At 37.1% G+C, this 11,716-nt stretch overlaps 1 protein-coding gene across 2 annotated transcripts; it reads right to left on the bottom strand.

Annotated features, from left to right (window-relative positions):
• Positions 1 to 2,720: 2,720 nt before the first annotated feature.
• Positions 2,721 to 10,870, bottom strand: ubap1 (ubiquitin associated protein 1). 2 transcript variants are annotated; one of them, XM_048165524.1, is made up of 7 exons: positions 10,681 to 10,868; positions 8,741 to 8,789; positions 8,482 to 8,606; positions 7,608 to 8,402; positions 4,859 to 5,017; positions 4,639 to 4,740; positions 2,721 to 3,746 (listed from the first exon to the last, which is right to left on the bottom strand). In XM_048165524.1, the coding sequence occupies exons 2-7, from the start codon at positions 8,778 to 8,780 to the stop codon at positions 3,606 to 3,608; spliced, it is 1,362 nt and encodes a 453-aa protein (XP_048021481.1). In that variant the 5' UTR covers positions 8,781 to 8,789; positions 10,681 to 10,868; the 3' UTR covers positions 2,721 to 3,605. The 2 variants fall into 2 exon arrangements, with proteins under 2 accessions (XP_048021481.1, XP_048021482.1); XM_048165525.1 differs by lacking the exon at positions 4,859 to 5,017 and having other exon boundaries at positions 10,681 to 10,870.
• Positions 10,871 to 11,716: the final 846 nt, after the last annotated feature.

Here is an 11,716-nt window from a genome sequence, read left to right as displayed (position 1 = left end):
GTCCTACTCCCAAGCATTCTTGAGGACCATGTGCACCTAATGATTCAAACATTGTACCTACAAGGTGGTGCTGTGTATCAGCATGCTAATGCACCAATACACAGCAAGACTTGTGACAGAATGGTTTGATGAACCTGAACATGAAGTTGAACATCTCTCATGGCCTGCACAGTCTCCAGATCTAAATATTTTTCAGCCATTTTGAGGTATTTTTAAGTCAAAAAACATTTTCCTCCACCAGCATCACATAGTGACCTGGCCACAGTTCTGGAAGTGGAATGGCTCAAAATCCCTCTAGCCACTGTGAAGGACTTTTACCTGTAATTTCCAAGACGAATTGATGTTGTACTGGCCTCAAAAGGAGGCCCTACACCATACTAATAAATTATTGAGGTCTAAAACCAGGTGTTTCAGTTTCATTGACCAACCCCTGTATATATATATATATATATATATATATATATATATATATATATATATATATATATATATATATATATATATATATATATATATGAGGAAAGTATGTTTACATTATGGTTTGATTTTTGGGTGATCTTGACATGTACGTGAGATCCACCAGCATCAAGAAACACCCTCCCATTACAATTTATACATGATTTTGAAGCAACACTCAAAATAAATTGAACACATAGAAAGCAAGCTTAAAGAGGCTGTTTTTGTCCCTGTAATGGTGAAAATTAAAAAAATAAAATAAAAACAGATAAATAAAAAAGACTGCTGTCTATTTGACACCTTTAAAGAGTCCGGCTGCATCTCAACCTAAATGCATTGGTGTGATTGGAACTGACCCAAAGTAAAAAGAAAAATAACTAAATAAATAAATGGCACACAATTTTTGAGGCGAATGTCAGAAAACATGTCATGTTTCTCTACAAAATCAAAAGACAAAAAAAAGTATTTTTGTAAAATAAAAGTCTATGTATCATTAAGATCATTATTGCAGTGAGATACTTTTTGTTACAAAATTCACTAAATAGTAAAAGAGGAGAACTTGCATATAATTCTCATGAAAATAATCCAAAAGCAAACAAACAAAAAAAACCAACAACTTAATGGTCTTAAAATGGGCTTGATTTTTTTTTTATATATAATACACAAATTAATTTCTTAGGATTTGTGGGTGGAATGCGACCTGGACATTTTTTTCATGACATTCAGCCCACTGATAATTAAAGGTCAAAATTCACTATCAAAAACTATGAGATTAAACATTGGCCCTATACATTTGAGCCAAAAGTTTCTACTGGAGTCAGACATGTTAATTTGTGTGATGCCAGTAAAGTTCCTACATCGCACTGTTCTTCCTCATTTTCCTGCAATCCTTTAAAGAGGAAACCAGTATTGCTTGTTTGAGCAAGCTGGCCAATACCACATGAGGTATTTGATCAAACATGCAGGTTTCCTCTGGTGACCAAAGCTCTATAGTAGGGCTGGACGATTATGGCCTAAAATCAAAACCTCGATTAATTGAACATTTTACCTCGATTACGATTAATGAACGATTATTTTATTTCTGGGTTTTTTTTTTTTTTTTGCCCTCATAGTTCACTGACAAGGTTTGTACTGTAAATAGCCTATGATTGACTATTAAGGTGGGATTTTTTTTTTTTCCCCCTGTTGAAAGAGTGATCTGACATCATAGCTCACTATCAGCAGTTAGGCTATTTTATCTATGGTTTGTAACATTTCTTACAGGTTTCTGCTCGTTGTTAGTCATACCGTCTCTCTATTAATTGTGAAGCTGTGGGTTGTAAATAGTTCCTTCAAAAGTAGAAACAATAGATGCTATAACTTTCTTTTTTTAAAGTTTCTAAGCTATTTTAGTGATAAATCACAGGACAGAGCTGACAACAAGTTTCTGCGTTCCTCTGTGTGCGCGCGATCTTCACGTTTTGCCCAGCTGTTTGTGTGAGTGTTCGTGCCACATGCAGCTGCACGAGCGCGGCATAGATATATGTATATATCTATGCGAGGCTCACCTAAGGCTCACCGCTCACCGCTCGCGCACCATCACTATGTGTTGAACTGGCGTTCACCTCCGTGTTTTGCTTTTATGCCACTGACTGGACGGGGCGGAGTCACGTGGCTACACACGCAGTTATGTTTTTAAGAGGGAAGTATTAACAGGATTAAAAAACCGAAATAACCGACATGGGAAAATTACGTCGGTTAGAGGTTCTGAATTTCGGTTTCGATTACTTTTCGATTAATCGTCCAGCCCTACTCTATAGTCCATTCAAACTGTTTCTAATGGCCCAAAAGACGTGCCACAAGAATTCGCAGATCTATTGCACAACTATCAGGTACGCTACGGTTCAAAAGTTACGAGTCAGTAAGATTTATTCACGTTTTCTAAAAAGAAGTCCCTTATGCTTACCAAGGCTGCATTATTTGATCTGAAATGCAGTAAAACAGTAATATTGTGAAACACTATTACAATTTAACCCTTATGTGCTGATCTTTTAAGATGTACACTCAGGATTTATCTGAAAGAGAGATCTTTCTAACATTTTAAAAATCATAACTCTCACTTTTGATCAATTTTATGCATCATTGCTGAACAAAAATGTATCAATTCCTTTAAATAAAAAATCTTACTGACCCCAATCGTTTCATCCTTGTGCTAGTGTACCTCCATTTTTCCCCCAATAGATTTTAGAATAATCTCATATTAATCCGTTAACCTCAGCAGGGTGTTAATTTTCTCAATTTCTTTATTACAGATGGAAACCGACAGTGTATCTTTACAGATCTTTAAATATGTTTATATTAACATCTGTGATTCAGTGTGCCTGTGCAGTATTTGCATGTCAATTGTATGGAAATGTGGCGGCATCATTTAAATTTTGCAGCCAAAGTTGCCAATTTCTCTTGCCAAATGTGTTAATTCCAGTGCAAAAGCCAACTGGGCAAAAGTTTGCTGCAGTTTTTTTTCTGTGAACTTACATAACTGTGATTAGTTCTGTTAAAGCAGTTCCTAATCATAGAGCAAAGAAACACAATCTCAAAAAAGGACAAATGAAGAAAGATAAAGTGTTTCTGCCAGTCAAACATATAAACAACGTATGAACAAACAAACAGCAGAGACAGAATAGAGAGAGGGCACTTCTGTGGGGTTTCCGTTCAGCCATGGGTTGTATTTATGAGTGTTCAGGTTTCAATTTTCGAAAGCCTGCATCCAGCAGCGGAAGATGGCAGCGTATTAGCTTCGAGTGTCACTCCGAATCCGTATTCTGTCAAACCTGGTGTCGATGGGGCTCCGCTCAGTTCTGTTTCTCTAGTACCGCCCAGTCTAGCCTGTCACCATGGCAACAGAGACACTAGCCAATGCCGATTCTCGGAGGGGGGTTTGGGCTCCTCCCACTCATCACCGTTCTAAGATCACTTAACAGACATACAGCTGAAGAGGGATGAATGCACAGTTGGGTGGTGCCATCAATCCCTACCTCAAGAGGTATATCTTTATTAGGATACAAAATCAGTTGTCCTGTCTTAGAGATAAGAGAATCACATCCTTCCATAGCCAGGACCCCTCAGAGGGCCAGGGGAGGGGTGGCTCCAGGTGGACGGACTCTCGAAGCTCAGCTCGCAGCCGCTCGGGCCATCAGATCCTCCAGCGCCTTGTCCTGGTCATTATTGTGCACGAGCAGTACCTCTTTAATAGTGTTCCTCTCAAAGCCCATTTCCCCAAACCGGGACATCAGCTGCAGAAACTCAAGAGCCTATGGGAGAGAATGTCGCATAAATATAAAAACGCAAAACTGAAAAGGAAATGAAAATGTCATCATTTGCACACAACTTCATTTCGTTTTAAATATGTATGATTTTTTAATTCCATGGAACATAAAAGGACATGTAATGCACAATGTCCAGAATGGGCACTGGGCTCCAAAAACAAAACAGGAGACATATAAGTAGCCGATATATTCCAGGCCTTCTAAAGCCATGCAATAGCTTTGTGTGAATAAAAAAATGTTAAGATACATTTAATGCCATATCTGAACTGAATTTTTACTATTTTACTACTATTTGAATCTGATTTGATCAAAAATACAGTAGTAAAAACAGTACTATTGTGAAAATTACAATTTAAAATAACTGTTTTCTATTTGAACATGATTTAAAATATAATTTTCAGCATCATTACTCCAGTCTTCAGAGTCACATGATCCTTGAGAAATCATTCTAATATGTTGAATTGGTTGAAACCTTTCTTATCAAAGCTGAAAGTTGTGCTGCTTAATATTTTTGTGCAAACCAGGATGGATCTTTTCAGGATTCTTTGATGAATGAATAGTTCAAAAGAACATCATTTATTTGAAATAGAATAATAACAATATATAATAATCTTTCTGATCCCAAACGTTTGAATGGCAGTATAAGAAAAGAAAATGTTTCAAATAACATGAAGCTTCGAGCAAATGATGGCAAAATTTATTTTTATTCACCTCAGAGACTCTTAAATGACTCTTTGTTATTGTGAAGTATAATTCTTTTTAAATTCAGTGTTTTCAAGCACATGTAAACAAGTATACATGCAAATGTACATTCAAATTAGACAGCAGATAGTAATTCAATCTTTTTGTGTATTTGTGGCTGTCAGAATTCACCAACCTTTTCCTCTGAACCCTGGTACATCTCCAAGCACTCCTCCACAGCAGTCGCATCAAAACCTCGATCGCACAGTCGACTGTGAGTAAACAGGTAATCCAGCACCTACGAATGAGAGAAATGGCATAACAATTAAGTAATTAAAGAGTCTCATTTAATCGTTTACTTAAAACAACACTATCACAGAGACTGGTAGTAAGGATAATCAAGACTAAAAAGTGACCTGCTCCACATTCTGTCCTTGTCTTTGCATGGCTTTGAGAACACCCTCGTAAGAATAACCCATGCCCACAATTGTTTCCACACACTGTCGTTCACTGGGAGAAAGGCCGAGAAGGATCGTGGCAGCAGGCGGATGGTTAATAGCTGTGACGGTGTTTGACTGCAAAAACGTTTAGAAAGAAAATCAGTTTAACTATTTTCAGCCTAGGCTTATTGGAAAAACGTGCCTCTACTCCAAAATGTACCTATACATAAAATTTACTGCAGTTTCCAGTTGAAATGACCAATAGTGGCAGTAAAACACCAACAACCTTTTTTCCATTTCACAGAAATTATGATTACAGGGCACATTATTGGTTAAGAAAGACTTTTGATTTGTTGTGAACGATTTGTGAACTAATACATTTTGATGTTTGCATCACATAACCAGCTCCATAAGTTCTGGCTAAGTTAAGTTGCTCGGTATCTCCCCTGTTACAGCTACCATTTGATTCAAATAAAATGTCATGATAAAGAGATCAAATCAAGCTAAAACAGCATGAGTGCTTCAGCAAACCCTTTGATATCTCACATTTGCTTTTGTTACACTATCAGCTAAGTTTAGGGTAGGGTTCAGTATAGGTTAGGGGTGTAACTGTACATATTCATCCCGAACCGTACGGTAGGGATGTCATGGTTCAGTGCACACAGTCAGACAAATACAGTCAGTCACAGGCAGAAGGTGGCGTTCGCGGTAATGCAATGCTGTTTGCTAACTGCCACAACAGGAAAAAGCGCAGAAGAAGAAGAAGAAGAACTGACAATCTTATTTACGTGTAATCTCTCAACTAATGTTTCAACCACATAAAAACAATAAAACAGCTTGAGAATAATCTCACGTAGCATTACATTTACCTCAGGCAAGTCATTTAGTGTCGACAGAATATTAGTTCACTGGAGTAATGAACTCTAGAGGGGAGCATTTCACTAAATATATGCACTATATTTGCTTATATATTCATTATATTTACTTTATCTGTTAGTAATGTCTTAATTATTTAATTAATGTTTAAAGGTGCCCTAGAACTTTTTTTTAAAAGATGTAATATAAGTCTAAGGTGTCCCCTGAATGTGTCTGTGAAGTTTCAGCTCAAAATACCCCATGGATTTTTTTTAATTCATTTTTTTAACTGCCTATTTTGGGGCATAATTAGAAATGAGCCGATTCAGGGTGTGTGGCCCTTTAAATCTTGTGCTCCACGCCCCAAGAGCTTGCGCTTGCCTTAAACAACATAAAAAAAGTTCAAACAGCTAATATAACCCTCAAAATGGATCTTTACAAAGTGTTCGTCATGCAGCATGCCTAATCGCGTAAGTAAAGTGTTTATTTTGATGTTTACATTTGATTCTGAATGAGTTTAAGGCTATGCTCCGTGGCTAACGGCTAATGCTACACTGTTGGAGAGATTTATAAAGAATGAAGTTGTGTTTATGCATTATACAGACTGCAAGTGTTTAAAAATGAAAATAGCGATGGCTCTTGTCTCCGTGAATACAGTAAGAAACGATGGTAACTTTAACCACATTTAACAGTACATTAGCAACATGCTAACAAAACATTTAGAAAGACAATTCACAAATATCACTAAAAATATCATGTTATCATGAATCATGTCAGTTATTATTGCTCCACCTGCCATTTTTTGCTATTGTCTTTGCTTGCTTACCTAGTCTGTTGATTCAGCTGTGCACATCCAGACGTTCTGCCCTTGTCTAATGCCTTTCATAATGTTGGGAACATGGGCTGACATATGCAAATACTGGGGGCGTACACCCCGACTGTTACGTAACAGTCGGTGTTATGTTGAGATTCGCCTGTTTTTTGGAGGTCTTTTAAACAAATGAGATTTATATAAGGAGGAGGAAACAATGGAGTTTGAGACTCACTGTATGTCTTTTCCATGTACTGAACTCTTGTTATTTAACTATGCCATGGTAAATTCAATTTTTGAAACTAGGGCACCTTTAAATAAATTTGTCATGAAAACAAGTTATGACAGTAACTGTTCATGATGATATGTAACATGAATTGGAGTAATAATTTTATAATTAGATTTAGAAGTTAATTCAAAACCTGCCTTATGTGCAATTTACATGTGTGGATTATTATTTCTAAAAATAAATAGCAACTGAATTTAATAGTTTGGGCTCTGTTGTTAATTGTAACCTTTAGTAATGTGTAAGAAAGGGCTCCCTATATATAGTTTACAGCATTAGCCGATGTAGATTTTTTTTTATCCTTGTTAAAATGTTAATTATAATTGAATTTAAAGAGAGAGACACAATTTGTTTAATAACCCACTGCTTTATAAAAAAAAAAAAGAAGCAATTTTATGTTTAGTTTTCTCCCCCCCGCTGTACCGAACCCATACCAAACCGTGACTTCATAATCAAAGTAAGTACCAAACCGTCACATTGGTGTACAGTTACACCCCTAACGTAGGTGCCACGCTATTTTCAAATGCAATTAAGCACCATTCACTGGGCATTTCATTTCCAAACTGTTTCGATATGGACAACAAGCAACGTAATAAAACGTTGCCAGAAGTTTTTTCTTCAAGATTCATTTTACTTTGAAAGTATTATGTAACATGCAAGAAGCTACGTAATATAATTTTGCAGAAATGTAGTTTTTCCAAAGAGCCTGGGTTGACTATTTTACATGCTAACAATCAACACTGAAATGCAAATGTTTTCATCCATGTAAATACCTGCTTCGGAGTCCCATTCTGAGCATAGACAGGTTGCTCTTGGGGGAGTGTCGTGTTGGTGTTCGATGCTGTTCTTTGCAGGGATGGTGGTGTGCCGTTGGACAGACTGCGTGGTGGGTAAGCGCTGAGAGGTGGTTCTGAGGGAGAGTCTCCTGGGTCTGAAAGCTTGGGGAAAGTCAGTGAGCGTATATTACATGGGCGGTCAGCATCAATCTGTCCTCGAGGGGTCCCCACAACCCCACCTCGGTCTAAGTCCAGCAGTCCAACCAGCCCATTGGGTTTATGGAACATTCCTGTTTTGGCCTGAAGAGGAGGCGTAGTACTTGGAGAAGCGGGGCGATTTTCTGCTGGAGGAAGCGGAGGAGGAGAAACGGATGACTGCGGTTGGCTCTGCAGGATATTCCGCAACTCCTCTTTGTCGTCCAGTGTCTTAAGCTCAAGTTTGTCAAAAGGGTCCTCCTCTCGCTCAAAATCAGCTAAGTTCAGACTCTGCGGGGCCGGGTTGCTAGGTTCTGGTCGGGTCGGTCCAAAAGAGGGGGCTGGGAGAGGCGTAAGGATTGCGTTGTGCCACAGGCCAGCTAAAACCGGGTTTAATGCTGGTGGAACATTGTCCTGCTCATCAGAGGGGCGGGCTTTCTTCCCCCCAACCAATCCGACATCTGCATCCTGAGCAGCAGCCTGCCTTTCATTTTCAGAGTCCACCCGGGCGACCTCCGCTGCTCGAGCCTCGGCAGCTCGTGCTTTGGCAAGCTCCTCCCCCCACTGAACGCTCCGTCGCTCTAGACTGAAGTCATACTAGAGTAAAAGCAAAGCATTAATTATTTCTGACAAAAACACTTTTATGATGGAAAGTTAAAGGGAAAATCAGACTTACTTGCAGATCCAAGAGTTTGGAATTAAAGTCGGATAAAGAGAAGCCAATGGGAAGACCCACTTTTGAGGGACAGCGGAATTTCTCATTGAGCTTGAAGGGAACATCATCAAGGTAGCTGACGGGTCCTTGAAACATCAAGTGAAGTAACAGAAGAACAGGGAAACCAAATTATTTTAAAATTAATCATTTATTTGGGCTGTATTTTGTCGTCTTGAAAAAAAAAAACTAAATAATCATGACAGCTGATTGGCTGACTCACCATTGTTGTGGATATCTGATCCAGACTTCCTCGCAGCCATTTAGAGTAACTAATGAAATAAACAAACAACATAAATTCACACAAACTGGGACAGTTACCTAGTTTCACTTCCTTGTTCTTTGATTTTCTCTGCAGAAGTTAGCATTTTACACACACACAAAATATCATAAGGTTTGAGATAATCTTCGGGTTATATAAAATGAGCTGAGAAGAATAAGAAAGACAGAATTAGAATTCTATTGTTTACGCTAACAACAGAATTTCTTGGTTGTGAGTGATTATGCCAACACAATACCAAAGAGATTTAAGACACTAATGAAATATGCTATTTAAATTCAACTTTAATAGCTGTAGTAATCTAACTATTGATCTTAAATACAAAGAATTACACAAACAAAACTGAAAAAACTATTTCATAACCATTGGAAAACATATCAGCAATCAGTTTGACCTATATTATACAATACTGTTCAAAGGTTTGGGGCTGGTTTACTTGTTTTTTGAGTCTTCTTCCAGGGTTGTATTTCAGGGGGGTTTTTTGATGAAAAACACAGTAAATTCAGCAATATCGTGAAGTATTATTACAATTTAAAATGTCATTTATTTTTGTGATGGCAAAACTGTTGTTGTTGAATGCTGAAAACAGATGCAATACATTTTTTTCAGGATTCTTTGATGAATAGAAAGTTCAAAACAGCAAAATGAATTTAAAAAAATAGAAATCTTTTGTAACAAATATCTTTACTGGCACTCATCTTTACTTTTAAACCATTGAATGTGTCCTGACTGAATAAAAAGAAAAGTATTAATTAATTTTAAAAAAACATACTGATCCCAAACTTTTGAACAGTAGAATATTTACCATTATTTCTATTTAATCAGATATCAGCTCTAATATCATGTCTACAATAAATTACATAATTTAGTGGGTCAACACTTTCGCAGATAGTGTATTCTGTTTATTGTTTGAATAAATTACTCTTTACATTTATTCATAAGTGTTAATTGCATAGCATTTAAACCTTAACAGTTAATCATTAACAAAAAAAAATGAAAAAATAAACATAAATAATAATAATAATGCATATTATGGAATATTATGTTTTCATTGTTGTCTAATGATTTGATAATGTCAAAAAGAAAAAAAAAATGCTTCATATTGATAATCGGATACTTTCAAAGACTGTTGAAAAAATATATTGTAAGATCAGTAGAAAACACAGCATAGTCCAACAGCATTAAGTTACAAGCATCACTTGAATTTTTCTTGTGAAACTGTAAACACATAAGCTTCTACATTTACAGGAAATTAACAAACTAAAACATATCAATAGACTGAGCACAAGTGACAATGTACTTCATGATAAGCAGGGAACTATAGCCCAAAACTGTATCGCATGCTGACATACAGGCTGATAAAACCGGTTCTGATGTCATTTCACCACCCATAATGTCTTACATAAAAAGCATAACAGCTGATCAGAGGAAAAACATAACCAGCCTGTTAACTATACACAGCCAACAGTTTTGTTGCGTAATAATAAAAGACAATGAAAAATGCATAAAGACAGCAAGCCCGAATCCCATACCAGTTTATATTTAACAATAAATCTTTAGATACACTGATGAGAGAGTCTGGGGAAGTTGGCTTATATTGAAACTGGATGATGAGATGACACATATTTCTTCCTGGCTTCTTACCAAGCTACTACGATTGTCTCTATTCGATCGGTCATGTCAAATAACGAGAAGATTTATAACCTAAAACCAAAGAGCTGGTACTTAAGAACTAGAGAGGCACAGAAATTAATGTGGACATCTGGTTAAAAACAACTGTCTAGTTTTGCTTCAGTTCAGGTTAGTGAAGCGACCTAACAGGGCCCGACTTCCTCTGCCACCGCCCCTCAAACTGTCCCTGCGTTTCCCACCAATGTCCTTACCAATATCTGCTCTGTCTTGAGTCTCCGAATAGGTCTCTCACTTGTTCTCTGACATACAAGCTCCGGTCGATGCTCTCAAATGAGGAGATTTACTGAAAACCGAGTATATTTCCTGCTTCATCGCGGAACGCCATCTTGGTTTGACCGCCTCCTTCGGTTCCTGTGACGACATGCGTTACCACTGAATGATGACAGATTCGACCAATCAGCGAGGAGCAGTGGAGGAGCGTCATCAGTGTCGGGCGTTGCACATGGGTTCAGCACGGGTTTGAGTCCGTCACCGTTGAAAATTAATGTTTTGATCTATTTGAGTTTGGTGGATATTGTTGGTTAGTGAACTGTAATAACCATTAAGTAAAGAGAGATAAAATAGAGAATCTGTGTTTGTCCATACACTTTCAAAAAGTGATCTATCTATCTATCTATCTATCTGTCTATCTGTCTATCTATCTGTCTGCCTGTCTGTCTGTCTATCTATCTATCTATCTGTCTGTCTGTCTGTCTGTCTGTCTGTCTGTCTATCTATCTATCTATCTATCTATCTATCTATCTATCTATCTATCTATCTATCAGGCTACATTAGGGTGACCAGATGTGTCTAAAATCCAAAATAATAGTTAAAAATGAAAAAAAGTTGTATGGGACCTACAGTATAAACAACTTTTGAAAAGGAAAACATTAAATTCAATTATAAATGTTTATTATCAATGTATAAATATTTGTTGAGTGCTGTTTTATTTACAGTTTTTCTCAGTCGCTTTGGTGCATTTCTCACATCACTATTTACATTTGCACAACAGTTAATGCAGTTCTCAAAACAATTAGTACAAACTGCAAAACCTAGTTGATAACCTGCAAAAGCGTGTCACTTGCTCAAAATAGATAGGTCATTCCTCAAAAGCAAGTATTCGTGTCAATGAAAGTGTCAGTGTCATCAAGATGAAAAGTCCTGACACCATTGTTTATGAACAAGATAGTCAAATGGCTTTGTCATGTTTTCATTATGACAGTTTACTCTGTCAATGTTTTCCAATGC

The sequence above is a fragment of the Megalobrama amblycephala genome, linkage group LG18 (genome assembly GCF_018812025.1).
Source record: "Megalobrama amblycephala isolate DHTTF-2021 linkage group LG18, ASM1881202v1, whole genome shotgun sequence".
NCBI classification, from domain to species: domain Eukaryota; kingdom Metazoa; phylum Chordata; class Actinopteri; order Cypriniformes; family Xenocyprididae; genus Megalobrama; species Megalobrama amblycephala.
The sequence above is the reverse complement of the archived record's forward strand: the minus strand, read 5'-3'. Positions and strand labels throughout refer to the sequence as shown.